Here is an 18903-nt window from a genome sequence, read left to right as displayed (position 1 = left end):
TTAGAATGAGTTTCTGATAAGGGCTGCCACTGCAGTTCTCCCTTCTCCTTCCCGGAGCTGACAGCCCCTCCCCCCACGGGACTGAGCCTGGCAGGGAGAGGCGCGGGTCCCCTGGCTGCAAAAACTTACAGATTTCGCTGATCTCAGCAGTTCCACGTGTTCATGAGTGTTGTATGAAGTATGCCCAAAGTCAGATTGCTCTGTGGTGTCCAGTCCACGCAGTTCCTGGCTTTCTACCTACTTTCCTGGAGGAGTAAGTAAAACATACAGCTCACCAGTCCGCCATCTTGCCCCGCCTCCCAATACAGCTCTTATAATCCCATTAACAATCACCCCCTCATCCATTCCTATACTTTTGAATTCCCCATCATTGACATATTTGGACATATTAGATTATCATTCTCCTTCTACTAGCTTCTGTCTTATCACTAGGTCCCCATATTCTCCTTTATAAGACATTTATTTTACATGTTCAGGGAGTTCATAGAACTGGTAACACAGTATCTCTCCTTTTGTCTGACTTATTTCACTCAGTTACATCTTCAGGATTCATGCACATTGCCATATGTTTCAGGACCTTGTTGCTTCTTCCTGCTGCATAGTATTCCATCATATGTATATACCACATTTTGTTTATCCACTCATCTGCTGAAGGACACTTGGATTGTTTCCATCTCTTGGCAGTTGTGAACAGTGCTATGAACATTAGTATACAAATGTCTGTCTGTGTCACTGCTTTTAAATCTTCTGGGTATATACTGAGAAGTGGAATTGCTGGATCATAGGGTAATTCAATATCTCATTTTCTGAGAAACCACCCAACTGTCTTCCAGAGTGGCTATACCATGATACAGTCCCCACCAACAGTGAATAAGAGTTCCAATTTCTCTGCATCCTCTCCTGCATTTGTAGTTTCCTGTTTGTTTGTTGGCATCCATTCTTATTGGTGTGAGATGATAGCTCATTTTGGTCTTGATTTGCATCTCCCTAATAGCTAGTGAAGATGAACATATTTTCATGTGTTTTTTATCCGTTTGTATTTCCTCTTCAGAGAAATGTCTTTTCGTGTCTTTTGCCCATTTTATAATTGGGCCGTTTGTACTATTGTCCTTGAGTTGTAGGATTTGTTATTATATATGCGAGATATCAGTCTCTTATCAGATACATGGTTTCCACATATTTTCTCCCATTGCATTTGCTGCCTCTTCACCTTTTTGATAGTTTCTTTTGAGGTACAGAAGGTTTTGATTTTGAGGAGTTCCCATTTATCTGTTTTTTTCATTGCTTGTGCTTTGGGTGTGAGGTCTAAAAGCAATGTCCTAATACTAGGACTTGAAGATATTTCCCTGCCTTATCTTCTAGGAATTTTATGGTACTGTCTCTTATATTGAGGCTTTTGATCCACTTGGAGTTAATTTTTGTATAGTGTGTGAAGTAGGGGTCCTCTTTCATTCTTTTTGTTACGGCTGTCCAGTTCTCCCAGCCCCATTTGTTGAAGAGGCTGTTATGTCCCAGTTTAATGGGTTTTTGTGGGCCTTATCAAAAATCAGTTGACCGTATGTCTGGGGGTCTATTTCTGAACTCTCAATTCTATTCCATTGATCAATATTTCTGTCTTTATGCCATGAAAAGTTTTAACCCATCTTTTTATTCATTCAGGAATCATTGAGTACCTTTTGTTTGTGAAGGTCAAGGATACAATGTTAAGAACAACCCAGTCCTATCTTCAAGAAACTTTAAGACCTAACAAGTAAACTAACTTCAGTATGGTGTGATAAATCTAAGTTAGGAAAGTAGAGGTTGGATAGAGTTAAGTAGAGATCTTCTAAGTCAGGAGTCAGTAAACTTTTTTCTTGTGTAGGACAAGATAGTGTATAGTTTAGACTTTGTGGGCTGCACATTCTCTGTCACAACTACACATCTCTGCTGTCGTTGAGCAGAAGGAGCCACAGACAATACATAAACTAATGAGTGTGGCTGTGTTCCAATAAAATTTTATTTATGGACTCTGAAATTTGAATTCCATATAATTTTCACATCACAAAATGTTACTCTTGATTTTTTTCCAATCACTTCAAAATTTAAAAACCATTCATAGCGCTCAGGCTGTACAAAAACAGGTGGCAGGCCAGAGTTTGGCTTCGTGGCCATAATTTGCCAACCCCTGTTCTAAGTCTTTGAAATTGCAGGATGTTATAGGATATGCCTCTTTCGGATAGCCTGTCCAATTCCAGCTACTTTCATTACTAGGGGAATTTAGTAACCTTCCACGTTTAAGAAAATTGAAAGTCTCATTGCTAATCCAGTGGTTTCTGAGTGTCCCCGATATTCTGAAAAATGAATGCAATGATATGATAATAAAAACAATACTATTGCATTGATGATATCTAAGATACTCCAGCACAACAGGTCCCAACCTCATACACTTATAGGAGCCACGTGTGAGACCTGAGTTGAAAACATTGCAAGTCAAACCATCTTTAGATCTCATTCACGCAGGTTGACAGTTTGCCACCTGTGTCCTAGCAAGTTTCTTATATTTTTTAAAAGGAACTTTTAGAGAAATATATGTGGTGATGTAATACATTAATGATTTTATTTTGAAATTTTGGATTGTAGAGGATAAATATTTTTATCTTAATACTGAAAATTATTGTTAAAGCAATTTTAAGTTATAAATCAAATGCAGGTTTCTGTACATGATGTTCACACATACAGTTTTCATAATTCTAGGTTTGACTGTCCCCGTACTTACATCTTTCCCCTGAAATCTGTTATCCCAACCAGTTCTCTTCCTGAAAGCAGCAAACCATCTTTTATATTCAGTTTGTCACAGTTCATGTTTCTAAGCATTTGTGGGAATCTTTCCGTCTTTCAGAAGCATATGAATTTACTGCAGCTGATTTTGTGGTAACAAGCTTTTCTTTTTTTCTGATAACAGCTTTATTGAGCTATAATTTGCATACTATACAATTTACCCACTTAAAATCTAGAATTCATTTTTTAGTATATTCACAGAGTTGTGCAACCATTGCCACAATCAATTTGAGAACAGTTTCATCACCCTAGAAAGAAACCCCGTACCCTTTAGCTATCACCCTCCCAATTCGTCTGTCCTCCCCAGCAGTAAGCAACTGCTCACCTATTTTCTGTCTCTATAGGTTTACCTGTTCTGGACATTTCATATAAATAGAATCATATAGTATGTGACCTTTTATATCTGGCTTTTTTTACTTAGCGTGCTTACCGGGTTCATTCATCTTGCAGCATGAATTAGTACTCCATTCTCTCTTTTAAAAAATTGAGGCAAAATTCAAATAATATAAAATTAACCCTTTTAAAGTGAACAATATGGCATCTAATGCATTCTAAGTGAGCAGCGATCCACTCTGTTTGGGGATTAAATCATATCCACACAAAAGACATGTTCAGGTCTTAATCTCTGTTTCTGTGAGTATCAATCCATTTGTAAATGAAGATGTTATTAGTCAAGGTGTGGCCAAATTGGATCAGGGTGGGTCTTTGTTTTTAATTAGTGAAGTTGCAGGTTTGCGAAACAATCATGCATATTTATATTTGTACAAATATAAAATGTGCTTTCATTAATTGTAACAAATATACCACACCAATGCAGGGTGTTAATAATGGGATGGTATAAAGGAATTTTGTGTTTTATGCACTGTGTTGTGCAGCTCCATGGATTTTTTTTTTTTAATTTTTAGTCTAGTAACATATATATATAACCTAAAATTTCCCCTTTTAACCACATTCAAATATATAATTGATTGCTGTTAATTATGTTTACAATGTTGTACACGTATTAAGATAAAAATCTATATGACTGGAGGCCTTATAAAGGAAGAGGAAATTTGGCCACAGTAAGTCAGAAGAGGCCAGAGGTGAGAAGACGCCAGAGAGGAAACAGAGATCTCCATGTGATAAAGTATGGCTTTGCCACATCTTTATTTTTGACTTCTAGCCTCCAAATTGTGAGCCAGTGAATTATTTTGTTTAAGCCATTGTGTGATATTTGTCATAGCAGCCCTGCCAAACTTAGACATCTATCTAATTATAAAACATTTTTGTCACTGCAAAAGGAGTCCCCATACTCATTAAGCAGTTGTGTCCCATTCCTCCTTCCCCCATCTGTAGCAACCACCAGTCTGCATTGTTCTCTATGGATTTTCCTATTCTGGAAATGTCATATTAATAGAACCATACAGTATGTGACCTTTTGTTGTAAGGCTTCTTTTACTTAGCATAATATTTTTGAGGTTCATCCACATTGTAGCATGTATCAGTACTTTCGTTCCTTTTTTATTGCTGAATAATATTTCATTTTATGGATATATCACATTTTATTTATCAATTTATCAGTTAATAGGCATTTGGGTTGTTTCCATTTTAGGGCTGTTATGAACATTTGTGTACAAGTTTTTCTTTCTTTGAACTGTTTTCATTTCTCTTGGGTCTATACATAAGAGTAGAATTGCTTGAGTCAAATAACTCTGTATTTAACGTTTTTTTCTTTTTAATGCACTTTTATCGAGATATATTCACACAGCATATAATCCATCCAAAGTATACATACAGTGGCTCACAGTATCATCATATAGTTGTGCATTCATCACCTCGATCAATTTTAGAACATTTTCATTACTAGAAAATAAAGAAGAAATATATTTTAAAAATTAAATGTGTTTTATGTTTATTTGAACAATAATATACCATGGAATAGTTTGGAGAACACTTGACTGCATGTGTGTAATCTTGGGTTAGCCTTTAATTATTACCACCCTGATGGTTTTCATTTCTTTTTATTGCTCCTTTTGTCTATCCTTTTCTATTGCTCTTACTTATTTCTTTATTTTCCTCATATATTTATTTTCCTAACTGTTAAAAGTGACCAAATTTTGAAGTTGCTGTGTTGTTTCTCCACAGGTGTAGATATGTAGCACTAATGGAAAATATTTGTTATGCCCTTAAATATAATAAATTAAATATAATTACATTCTTAAAATATAATAAATCATAACTTTATATTTGTATTTGTTATTTTAACTCATAGCAGTTGAAGAACTCAAAGGAGAGCAGTGTGGAAAGAATTAAAACTATTAGGTGTCTTTCTGATTGAGTTTTGCTTTATTCCAGAAAATTTAGAAATATAAAGAACAAATTAGAAAATTTTAATTCAAAATTATGCCATTCAGAGATAATCATTAGCATTTGTCTTTTTTTAATGAAAGTAATACTTACAAATGAGAGGAAAAAACCCTCAAACTTTATTGAAAGGCATAAAGCAAAAGCCTCTCTATTTACTTTCCAGCTAACCTCCCCTCTCCCTTACCATTAGGGCTTTCTTTCTCAGGTGACCATAAATAGTATTTTCTTAGGTATCTTTTGTTGTTTGTTTTTTGGATATCCTTTGTTGTTGTTGTTGTTGTTGTTTATAGCAACATAAAATTGTGCCCTATTTTCTACCTGAAGGTTTTTCAGAATGAGTAAAGGTCATATAATGTTCTTCTGTGTGTGTTATTATTTTGTTATATTTCTTTCCATCCACATAAATAATAGAAGATCATGAAGGACAAGATGAGCCTTGCTAGCTCACCTCAAAATTCCAAACTGTAACAATGTAATATGTTAGTGTTTAGTATGTAGTTTATGTGGTGATTTTGATACAGGCTTAAAATTTCACTTAAAATCCTTCCAGGTACTATGACAGAAGACTTTTCTTTTAGATTTGTGAACTTAGTATTAAGTCCTATTAGAATATGGAAATAAATCACATTTTGTAATATACCTAAGAAATGTTCATTGCAAATAATTGAACAAAATCCACACTCAAATACTGTTTAAGTTTTGTCCCTACGGCATGGATCTGAACTTATAGGAGAAAGTTCCTTTTCATATGAATGGACTGTGAAAGCATTTACTTCTGTTATTTATATATTGTGTATATAGGAATGTTACTGTTTTCTTGGACTATACTTTTCTTTTACAATAAAAGTTTGATTAAGCAGAATTAAGGGAGATTGAGTTATCATACTTAATTGAATTTTTGGTTATCTGAAGAACAGTCAGTAGAACTCTGTATTGTTCTATTCCTTGTTAGTAAAAATCTTCCTGATATAGCAACACCTGTTCTGGCTTTAATAAATATTTATTTCTCTGTTTCTTCTACCAGTCTGTGAAAGAACCATGAATACATTATCTTTCTCAGTTCCTAGCACAGGAAGGCCTAGCATAAAATTAAGTGCACAGTAAATACTTGTTAACTATTTTGTTGAAAATAATCTAATCTTTGCTTTAGATTTGGATGTAATATACTGATTTTTTTTTTCCCAATAAGTTGAGCTTTTATCATTATATTGTTTCAAGTACATGTTTTAAGGTGTTTGGAAAAGATATATATCAATTTTAAAAACCAAGAAAATATTAGTTTATAATAATTTTGAGTTTTGTTTTCACACTGAAGTGTAATTGTTATAATAGAAAGGTGTGTAAAAATTTTAAGAATTTCATGGTAAGATTATATTTCCTTTAGGATGTATAGCATTCTTTGAAATTTGCTTTCTAACTGCTTGTTAAATTGCACTCGGAAAGTTAACAGTTTTATGTATATATGTTATATTCCACAATTAAAAATATCATAAAAAGAAAAAAAAGACTTAAGGCCATGAGGATCATACTTGTACCAATGATTAAAACTTTTTCTTCCCTTTCCCTCCTTCTAATATATCTACTTTGGTATTTTAATTATGTTTTATATTTACATAGTTTCTTGGTTTCTTGTGATGTATTCACTAGAAAGAAAGTTAATTCTCTGAAACATTTTTGGTTTACTTACAGATTGATCAAAGAAAAAGTGATGTATGAAAAAGAAGCTAAACAACAAGAAGAAAAGGTTGAAAAAATGAGAGCTGAAGATGGTGAAAATTATGCCATTAAAAAGCAGGTAAAATTCTGTCTTAAATAATAGTTAACATTTACAGAGTAGCATATTAACAAAAGTAGTCTTTATAAAGCCCTCTGAGGTGGTATTATTATTTCCTTCTTTCCTATTAAAGTTTCATTTAAAGATGGAGAAACTGAAATACAGGTTAAATAACTTGCCCAAAGTAGCTAAGTGGCATAGCTGTGACTTGAACACAGGTGTCCTAGCTCCATTCTGTACTCTTAACTATTAAGCTATACTGCCTCTCCAATTTTAAGTATTAGATATATAAATGGCCTAATCTTATGTTGAAATATAGTCACAGATTTCAGTTCCCAAATATTTTCCCCAAACTGATGTGAAGAGCACCAAAATAAAATATGTATTACACTTTTCAGTGGCTACTTCTTACTGTCCTTAATGACAAATTTCAGTCTCCTTAGTGTGGCATACAAGGCCCTTCATGATTTTGGCACCTCTTGCCAGTTCCTATGTGGATCTCTTAGGTTCATGCCTTTGCAGTTCCCTGAACATGCCATTTATCCTTTACCTCTGAGATTCTGCACATGTCTGGGATGCTCTTCCTACTCCTCCCACCTACCCTCTCCTTATTAATCCTATTTATCCTTCATGCGTCCTCTACACCCCCGCCCCAACACTGAGTTAGGTGCCCCTCCTTATGTTCCTGTAATATTCTGTTTATTCCCATCATAGCATTTATTGAATAATCACTCTTGGCTGATATTCCTGCTTCATAATTCCTTGAGAAAATAGAGGCCAACAGGGGAACTTTATATCACCACACAGTCTACCAACCTACCTGCATCTGTACCCATACTACCTCACCTCCTGTTAGAGTGGATTATGTGCCCTAGCCCCTGCTGTCATCCTCAGTGATCTCTACATTGGTCATTACATTAAAAAAAAAAAAAAAAAAAAAAAAAATTGGAACTTGGAAGGTTATCACTTCTATGTGTATATGTTATATTCTACAATTGAAAATATGATTAAAAATTTTTTATTGTAGATTTACAGAACAATCATGCATAAAATGCAGGTTTCCCATGTACCGCCATATTATTAACACCTTGCACCAGTGTGGCACATCTGCCACAGCTGATAAAAGCACATTTTTATAGTTGTATTAATAACTATAGTCTATGGTATAACTTACGGTTCACTGTTTGTTTTGTGTAGTTTCATGGATTTGTTAAAAATTTTTATTCTATTGTTATAGATACAACCTAACATTTCCGTTTTTACCACGTCCAGATACACATATTTCAGTGCTGTTAGTTACATTCACAATGTTGTGCCACCATCACCACCATCCATTACCAAACATTTCCATCGTTCCAATAGGAACTCTATGCAATTTAAGATTTCGTGTCCCATTCCCTTTCCCTACCCCATCTCCTGGTAACCTGTATTCTAGATTCTGACTCTGAGTTTGCTTATTGTAATTATTTCATGTCAGTGAGATCGTACAATATTTGTCCTTTTATGTCTTGCCTTATTTCACTCAACATGCTATCTTCCAGGTTCATCCATAGTGTCACATATATCAGAACTTAAGTCGTTTTTATGGCTGAACAGTATTCTATTGTATATATATGCCGCATTTTGTTTATCCATTTATCAGCTGATGGACACTTAGGTTGCCTCCATCTGTTGGAAATTGTGAATAATGCTGCTATGAACGTTGATGTGCAAATAGGTCATCACTTATATAACCTCAACAGCATTTGATACTAGTAACCACTCTCCTTGAAGCACACCCTTCTAATGACTTCTTAGAATAGCCTCATGATTTTCCTCCTGTTGCACTGCCATTCTTCGTTAGTCTCTTTTGCCAAAACTTACTTACTTATTTATTTATTCATTCATTCATTCATATATACATACATACCTCTAAGAATTCTATCTACAATTGCTGTCCAGGTAGTCTTGTACCATCTCTAAATTCTTTAACTTTAAATCCCATCTTTATGTTCATTCATTTACTCTTTAACAGGTATTCATTGAATGACTGCGTACAACATGCCAGACATGTAGGCATGGCATTAAAAGAAACGGAGTCCCTACTTACTTGTAATTCATGCTAGTGCCACTGACTCCCAGATTTATATGTCTGGGCCTGACCTATCCAGATACATACATTTAACTAATCACCTGCTTGACATATCCTCTTGGGTATCCAAAATAAAACTCTTTGTCTTTCCTTCACCTAACCCACCCCCAAAGAAGCAAAAAGTTATTCCTTCTCCCATTTTCCCCTTCACAGTAAATTGTACCATTGGGCCCCATCTTGATGCTTGACTCTTGCCATCCTCCATTCCTTTCTCAGCACAACAGCCAGATTGTTGTGTATATCAGATCATTTGCTCCTCTACTTGAAATCCTATATCCAGTGTACTTAGAATAAAATCCAAAGACACTAGGAAAAAGAGTATGAACCAGCTTATGATAGATTATGTCTCAAAACTTATTTTTTAAATCAGCTTTTATGAATTGGTAGTGGTTTTCACCATGTAAATTATGTTACAAATGGTAATGCATATTTAACTCAAACTTAATTCAGCAAAATGAATCATTTTAAATGGATTTTTCTGTAGGTAGTTGCTTTCCGCAGTTCAAAACGAATGCAGTAGCCCCTGAAACATCCTCTTCCCCTGGCTATACAGGAAGAGAAACTTCTTTTCTTGAGCTTCGAGGAGGGCCTGCCTTCCCCTTTATGTGGTATACTCAGTATGTAAAGGACATTTGTGTGTCAGAAACTAATAAATTGGGGGAGGATTTATAAATAGATGTGTAGATATAGTCTGCCCCTGATGTATTGACCTTTATGAACTAACTGCTCTTCATAAGAATTAAACATGGAATATAACTTTATTTTTAAAATGATGATGCTTTTATTTAATATATATACTTCCATAAATATTCTTTACACTTTTGTACCTCCCTTAATTTATTGTCCTCTATTGTTTTCCCATACCTGGTGGGAAACATTATGACATAGTATAAAACTTTATTTCATCCAGGTCCTTCTGGGTTCTGTCAGCCTTATTTTCTAGTTGTGTAGCTAGCAACCTCATTTAATTTTTTTCTTTCCTGTGTTCTTATCATCACCAATACTGTATTAAAAAACAAACCTGTAGCTAGACTAGGAGGAATAAAAATGTGTTCCCAATCTAAATAAAAGTATACAATGTCTTACATTAATCACAGAACCTGTTCTGTTTCTTTTATATGTATGTATTGATCATCTTTCAGTAAAATTGCTGCTTTATAGGTTAGGATTAACTCTTTATTGAACCCTGTTTTTTTATTGTTATTTTAAAATATTAGCCATATACTGGTTATATCATTAACTGCATATATAGATGTAAAAGGGAAAACATTTTGTTCAAAAGGCCTTTCTGCATTCAGTCATGTTAAAATTCTCTGTTTTGTCACCATGGTTATGGTTCATAAATGTGATTTCTTAGATTCTTCATCAACCTAGTAATTATTCAGAAATACCATCACATCTCTAATTGCAGAACAATAGCTAGCCTATGGTATATACAATTATCAGTTGCATTTTTGTTTCAGTGTCTCCTGAGAACTCGTTCTTAGCCCCACTTACATGCCTTTCTCATCAGTTTCTTTTCCCCAGTTTAGCTATGCTATCACCATTCTTGGTTTTTATATATACAGTAGGAGTTGCATTGCCAGAATCACTGCTCTATTCCTGATTGCCTAGGACTGTAAGGTTGGTAGTTGTTTCTTAAAATATGCTGTACCTCTCATAGGAAATATCAAGGAAACCAGGTGCTACATTTTCTGGGTCCTCTACACCTCTCCCTGGATTTTCTCTTCTTCTGAACTAAATGCCATCTTCATCCACTTCTCACCTTTGTAATGTAAGCACTTAGTGCTCTAAGTTTCCTTGTCAGCACAACTTACCTGCATCCCATGAAATTTGATGCTATATTTTCATGTTCATTTAGTTTTATGGATTTCTTTATTTCCTTTGGGACATCCTCCTTGACCCAAGAGTTATTTAGAAGTATGTTGTTTAACTTTCAAATGTTTGAAGATTTTCCCTGCTGTCTTTCTGTGACTGATTTCTAAGCTGAGTCCATTATAGTCAAAGAAGATACTGTTATGATTTCAATTATTTTAAATTTGTTGAGAACTTTTTTTTTCCTTGGTGGTTTTGTGGCCCAGGATATGGTCTATCTTAGTGAATATTCCATGGGCACTTGAAAATTATGTGTATTTTCCTATTGTTGGGTACAGCGTTCTGTAACTGTCAGTTAGATTTTGTTGGTTGATGGTATTGTTCAGTTCTATTTTATATCTTTGCTGATTTTCTATCTAGTAGTTCTATCTGTTGCTGAGAGTGGGGTGTTGAAGTCCCCATCTGTATTTTTGGATTGTTTATTTCTCCTTTCGGCTCAATGAGTTTGTTTCATGTATTTTGAAACTGTTGTTTACTGTACACATTTAGGATTGTTTTGTTATTTATGAATTGATCATTTTATCATTATGTAGTGTCCCTCTTTGTCCCTAATATTTTTTTTTTGCTTTGAAGTCTATTTTATCCAATATTATTATAGCCACTCCTGCTTTTGAAAAAATTAATACCTTTTTCCATCCTTTTACTTTCAGTCTACCCATGTCATATCATTACGTTTAATGTGAGTTTCCTGTAGCCAGCATATAGTTGGGTCATGTTTAATAATCCACTCTGTAAATCTCTGTCTTTTAACTGATATATTTAGACCATTTATATTTAAAGTAATTATTGTTGTGTTAGGGCTTAACAGCCTAGATTCTTTTTGATTCATGGGATTCTTTTTACAAACTTAACCATTCAGCAGTCACCCCGAAACACAAGTCACATGCATCTTTTGACATGTAACATATTAACATTTTGCCACTATGTAAAAGGAAAGACTTGACCATTGTTCCAGTAATCTCTGGATTACCTTGGAACTCAGGTTGGCAAACTAATGCAGTTGCTGTTGGTTCCAGATGCAGCCAGGATCCACTATTGCTTTATTATAGCTATAGGTATAAGCCCCAGGTGAATAATCTGGACCAATTTGGGCTTCTCCTTTCCAATTTATATATGTTTTACTACAAAGGAAACTGATCATATTTGAGGTTTAGCAGTTTATTCGTTGTTCTAAACTGGCCTTACTAAGCCTTTCCAACTTCCGTTTTACCTGAATAACTACTAAGAATATCATAACTTGCCTTGAAAACAGTTAGTCATCAGTAGGACTGAATCCTTTTTTGTTCCCCTAAGGTTCCTTGTAACTTCCAATCTGTGCCAAGACCCTGACTTAACCCTAGTCATATCAGAGTCAACATTAGAATAAACTGGCAATTCATTTAGACATTTTGAGCAAAGGCATCGTGCATTTGAATAACTATTTCCCAAGGGAAACAGTTTGAAAGATAATATTCTTTTGGTTAAGTTCAGGTATTTTTAGGGGTTTCTTTACTATATAATCACATTTTCATATACTATCTTTTTAAATTATTCCTGACAGCTGTAATTTATTGTTACAAGGCATAATATATGATTTATGGCTTTGATGGAGATGTAGTTTATGGATTGTAAATCATATTCATCACCGTGTGCCTTTCATTTCCTGTGGCATAATCTTCTTCAAGCAATGTAAAAAGTTTATCTTTGTGTTTATGCTCTTACACTAGGCTGAAGAACAGGGACTTTCTTTTTTTCATCTTTGTTTCCTGTATACCTACTGCCCTGAAGTCACATAGCAAGCGTATTGAATGAATTGGGCCCTGCTTTGATCCTGCTTAAGTCAGGGTCCTATTTTGATAGACAGTTGAGGATTCCTGCTCTGTAATAACGGATAGTTGTTATTTAATGTTTAAAGTTCATTTTAGTAACAACAATAAAGCTTTCCAAAAAATCTTTAAAAATAAACATGTTGGCTTTGACTAATTCTTTGTATTCATTTCACTTTGTTTAATTCCTGTAAGTTATTCTGAAGAGAATTCCATAAGGGAGGAAATGTGAATTACTTGGTAATATGAAATATTCCTGTCACTAATTTTTTACATGTGTTCAGACTAACCAGATGTACAAAATAATTTAGTGGCAGTGATTAAATATCTAGGCAGAGTATGCTGTGAAGTAAAGTCATGATCCCATGTTTGAAACTTTCAACCTGTGCTTCATTAGTAAAAGATTTATAAATTCAGTGCTAGATTTTCACTTGAGAAAATAGATGTGGATAAGAGAGCATCCTTGTATATTATAATTCTTATTTTTGTTTGCAACATGAGCTATGACAAAACTTGCGGAGGGGGAGAAGATACTAGGAGGTATCAAAAGTTACTATTATAATTCAATGTGATTATCATTAAATTTGTCTTTTCTTTTTATTAAATTTTATATTACCCGGATAATAAAACTTCTTAGTAAAAGTTCAGATTTTGTATCCATTTGACTAAAGATATTTGATAAAACATTATTTTTTAGAAAAGACTTATTTGAAGTCCAGTATCTGACACTAACTTATTTATTCTCTTATTGATTGTATTTCCCATACATTGATTTGACTTTTTTTTTTATGATTTGATATGTTACAGTTCAGTTTTGAATTATGGATTTTAAGTCCATAAATATCCTCCAGGATAAATATTCCTGAGTTTAATTTGTAGTGTCTGTCTTCCAGAGGAATAAGCAGGAAGTTCAGATTCAGAAGAGTGTCAGGTTGGTAATTTGGCTGATACTGCATGGGGAGAATAATCTCTCTCCTAAAATGAAGCACAAGGATAAGTAATAACTTTTTATGCATGATAAGCATCAAAAATATGAACCTGCTGGTCTTTGCTTTTCATTTTTCTTTACTTCTATCTTTCAGTGAGTACCTCCTGCAGTGTGCACACGATGTGATCAATAACTCAATAACTTTTTTCATGCAGTAATTATCTCAATGTGATATTATCTGAACACTGTTTTTCTTTATTACTCAAAGGATGCAGAAGATACTTATGTAACCAGCTGATCCCATTTTGGATAAAGGTGCTTTGTGACAGCAGGGGCCATAGTTTATTTTAAATAGCCTTTAAAAAGATATGCTCTACTGAAAGGTTTTCCAGTTAATTTTCACTTATCATGAGAAGGTGATTACCAAATAGGTTTAATTCGTAAACTTGTACTTTTAGATTTTACAGTATGACAGTTTTTCTAACTTCTGATACACACAATTTAAAATATCAAACCACTTGACATCAATATTTTAGCTGTAATTTTTACTGATTCCTCTCAGTCATTTTAGATATTTACAGAGGTGTGAACTAAATACACATAAGTTCTGCCATGTCTGTATGTCTCATATATGATTCCTGTTACAGGCAGAGATCCTACAAGAGTCCCGGATGATGATCCCAGATTGCCAGCGCAGGTTGGAAGCTGCATACACCGATCTTCTGCAGTTGTTAGTAAGTAAAGATTTCCCTCTTACCTTCTAATTTTTTTTTTCAGTTTAATACATGGCAGTCCAAAATTTTAAGTATTCAACACTGAGAACTAGTTGTGACATTTTTTATTCATTTGCCCTGTGTACCATACCAATATATTTAAAAATACGTAATGGAGTTTAAATTATGCTTCTAGTTATTTCACCAGTAAAAGTACTGTTTTTTTAACATGTTCATTCTGTTTATTGACATTTAGTTAGTTAAATGTATTTTAAATATCATGGTGTAGATATCCATAGTACCAGTATTGGCCAGCAATTTCTTGAATTATTTGGTTTTCATAATAGAGATCTTTTTTGACACATTAAGAGTGAGTCGACTGAATTTTTAAAAGATCCAGATGTTTCAAATGAATATAGACCTTTCTAAAAAGGACTGTAATTCTTCCGTATTCAAACCTAAATCAATTTGAGAGAGGAGCAAAAAAACTGTTATATAGACAGTCCCCTCATATTAACTAGGAGCTGGGTTACAGTACTGTTATCATACTTGTTAGTATAAATGCCTTGTGATACAATGCAGAATCATTTTGTAAATGATTCTAAGAATAATTAAGAGTAATCTTATTTCTTAATAGTTAGAGATAAAAGCATAGTACCATATATATGAGGCAGTTAATTGCTGTTTGATGATAATTTGATGATGTCTAATATTTCCTTTACTAATGTTGTTTTATGCTTTTATTTTTGAGCTGTTAGAAATTATTAGCTACATAGCTGTCCTCATTATTCATATTTGTTCCCCTATATGACAAAAATAATATAAGGCTTTCTGCATATAATCTTATGTATTCTTGGAAAGAGATAAAATTTGATTTCTCACGAGGATAACATTCGTATTCAATCTGTAGAAAGAGAAGTGTCCACATTTTACAGCAGTGTTGATACAGAACTCCCGTTTTTATCTATAGAAACCAATTAAAGATGGATAACTCTCCTTGACAACCAAAAAAGTAGCTATGGTTTTGAAATAAAAGATAGATAAAGCAGCAAGTAATTACTGTTACCTAAAACAAAGCACCATTTGTATCTCCTGCCAATTTAAATGTTTTTATGTTCTCATGAATCAAGGAACTGAGAAAGTAATAGGAAATGCTTAAAAAAAATATTACTCTCTTTGATGATATATTTGCATGTGAGGATTCAACAATATCTCTACCCTCAAAAAGCTTTAGTTTACTGATGAAGAACAAAGATACATAAAGGTTTAAGAAATTCTTACCTATGTAGTCTGAGTTAAGCAAATTCTTAGTCCTTTTACTTAATTTTCATATTAAACACCCACACACTCTTTCTCTCTTCCGCTTTATTTCCTCTGCTCTGTTTATATAGATCTTTCTTCTGTTGCCCTGACATAAATTGCTGACCGTAGCTTTATTTAAAAATCAAACAAAATTTGCTAAGCTTAGTAAGTTAGATATTAATTCAGTTGTCTGTTACCATTACAGCTTAAGTTTCCTTTATATCAGTATCATGGAAAAACTCAATCTTTAAATGTCAGAAAACAAATGATGTTAGTATCGTTTCTTGTAGTAGAGTATGTAATGCTCATTAACAGGCAGACAATTCCACCCCTCTAATTCAAAAACTTAACTCTGGTGTGATACAGTAATTTTCTTTGTTATTGGGAGTAGTTAGAGGATTTCGGTCTTAATGTTATCAAATATGCAACTTGTTAGTAAATAATCATTTTTTACTTTTAGTTCATTATTAATAATAATCCCTTTTATATGGTGATGTTGCATTGGCAAAATGGAAATCATTTGTTTTTATTTTTCTGAGGTGTTTATTTAATGCTGACAGTTTTAGAAAGATCGTATTACTCAATTGTTACATGAGAATATACTGCATTTAGTAAACAAAACTAAACCTGATATTTTTTCCCTTCCCTATGAAGAAGGAACAGAACTGTAGGAAACTTGTGGAATTATAGTATATGAAGATGAGGCTTGGGATCCTTTGTCTTTTCATTTTTTCTCTGTTTATATTTGTAGTTTTTAATATTTTAATAAAGTACTAAAATTTGAGAGGAATGAAACCAATTTTTATTTTGTTTTAGGAAAGTGAAAAAGACTTGGAAGAAGCTGAGGAGTATAAAGACGCACGTTCAGTACTGGATTCAGTGAAGTTAGAAGCCTGAAATTTATCCATACAGGGGTTTTTTTGGCATTAAATCCTGGGATCCATTCCACAATTATTACTTTTGACCACTATGCATGTTGAAGTAGTGTGAGAATATGATTCTTTTTATGCCATTGCATATATTTTTCTTAGCCTAATTTAACGTGTCAATAAATGAATTCATCTAATAAAATTGTTTATTTCATACTTCACAGAATATTTTCAGCTAACTTTTTATTAAATCACATAGACATTTTTGACTGGGAATTAAAATCTGTTAAATTCTATTAGAAGTCTAGATATTTTGCTTCATAAGCATGGTTCAAATTAAAAATAGGATACCATTTTTTAAGATATAAAATACAAATTTTGAGCAATTTATTCTAAATAGGGTAGAACTCCCTAATAAGAAAGGCGAGATACCTCTTTGTGGATAAGGCCTCACAGATTTGTCCCTTTTGTGGGATAAATGAAAGTCTTACATTTTCATTAATATAGATTAATGAAAAAGATTTAAATATTTTTCCAGAAAGCAAAATTTATACAGAAACCATCAGCCATTTAAATCCTTGAGTAAGATTCTTATGAACAATAAAGAGTTGAAATGTATTTTAGAGGAATAATGGCAAAATGATGTGCTGGGAAATGTCTAACCAGCTCTTCAGAACACAGGGGGAACCTCTGATTTGTCAGTTTCTGTGGTATAAATACTTCTACCGTGGCAAATTGCAAGCTACCAATATGACATCACTGAACACACAGTTGGGAAGATAATGAGGTGACTCCTGCACACCATTGGCTATAGCCAACTCTTGATTATCTTGATTGCCCAGGGAAAGAGTATTGTTTTACACAAAGTATTTTCCTAGTACAATTGTATACTCATTGCCTAATCATTTTAGGTTTATCTTCCAAAAAGATAGGACAAATCATTTAGTTTTCTTCTATTTCTAGAAAATGTGTACCAGCCTTATATCACTAGCCTAACAAGAGCAGTGATCTAATGGACCAAAATAGTGTTACTAGCATTTATACTTTAAAAACTCATATTTGGGGAGGGGAAAAAAAAAGAAAAGAGAACTTGAATTTTTGTTGCTGTAAAATATTTATAATAATAGTATGATTCGTCTGGTTTTGAAAGTTGCAAATGATCACTAGAAGCCTTAACATGTTGATTGGGTCAGTCAAAAAAAGTCAGAGAAGGGAAAAATAATACTGTGCTTTCCTAATGTTATTTCTAAAGGTTATTCTGGTGTTATAAAACACAGAATGTTTCATGTTTACAAAATGAAATCATCTTCATAATGCAGAAAATTATTTTATCAACAAATAACTTACATCAGAATTATTTGTAATGCCATCTCAAAATACATTATATGCCATTTTAAAAGTACTTAAGGTGGGAAGGAAAAGCGGTGGGGAAATGTAAACTATAATTACAGTGTGAAATTTGATGCTAAGATGTTGAGTTTTAGAGATTTGAGTATCAGGAACATTGAAACTCGAGATTATTATGTGGTTTGTATCAAGCGCCAGAATAGCTTGGCTTTTTCTTTTTTGTATATTTGGTTTTCCAAATAGCATTTCATTTAAAGAAAATATTTTACTATCTTTTAAAAACTGCAAACCATTATTTCATTTCAGCCTTCTTTCTGATAAATAAATACTTATGTATTCTTGGCAAATGGTTTCCTTACCAATTAAAGCTTGACAACAACAGAACATCATAATAAAAATCTATTGGTCATTCCAGAGAAATGTAAAACTGAAGTGCAAGTTCTGCAGCCAAGACCTGAATCTCAGATGCTGAAAATAATTTTCTTGCCAAGAAGCCTAGGAAAGAAGAAATCATCAATAAGGTAGATGAAAAGAACTGTATTTTTAGAAAATTCCTATCTCACCCATAAATTTCATACTGTATCTCTCTGGGTATTGATGAGAAATAGACAGAAGCTTAACATTCTGTGAAAGCTTTATTTCTGGGAATTTTCAACACATTCCAATTACATTTTCATGACTGAGAGGCACATTAAATTTACACTAGTTGTAATTGAATTCAGTATTACTTATGTTTAAGCTTTTATTTAAAACTTTACATCTGTACAGCAATAGGGAGATTCCTGAAAGTAAATTTGCCTTTTTCTCCCTGTACCAGCACCTGACACCCAATCAATTTAATAGTTTCTCAATAAGCATTTGTAGAGTGAGTGAAAAGCAAGAGTATCTCTAATGTCAGATGAGAGAACGAATGCTAAGTAGGATGCTTTCATATCACAAACACATTTAATGTAGTGCTTTTCAAACTGTTTTAATCATATGTCACAATAAGAAACA

General features: G+C 33.3%; 1 protein-coding gene across 2 annotated transcripts in view; it reads left to right on the top strand.

The window, feature by feature from the left end:
• TBCA (tubulin folding cofactor A) overlaps nt 1–16781 on the top strand; it is a 90856-nt gene extending 74075 nt beyond the window's left edge. For both annotated transcript variants that reach the window (XM_037801713.1, XM_037801712.1), the window contains exons 2-4: nt 6853–6958; nt 14324–14410; nt 16508–16781. In XM_037801713.1, coding sequence (XP_037657641.1) covers nt 6853–6958; nt 14324–14410; nt 16508–16588 — 274 coding nt within the window. In that variant the 3' untranslated portion in view covers nt 16589–16781. The remainder of the gene's footprint in view (nt 1–6852; nt 6959–14323; nt 14411–16507) is intronic.
• The last annotated feature ends 2122 nt before the right edge of the window (nt 16782–18903 follow it).

The sequence above is a fragment of the Choloepus didactylus genome, chromosome 13, assembly GCF_015220235.1.
Source record: "Choloepus didactylus isolate mChoDid1 chromosome 13, mChoDid1.pri, whole genome shotgun sequence".
Taxonomy (NCBI): Eukaryota; Metazoa; Chordata; class Mammalia; order Pilosa; family Megalonychidae; genus Choloepus; species Choloepus didactylus.
Note: the sequence above shows the minus strand (reverse complement) of the source record. Positions and strands in the feature narration are given on the sequence as shown.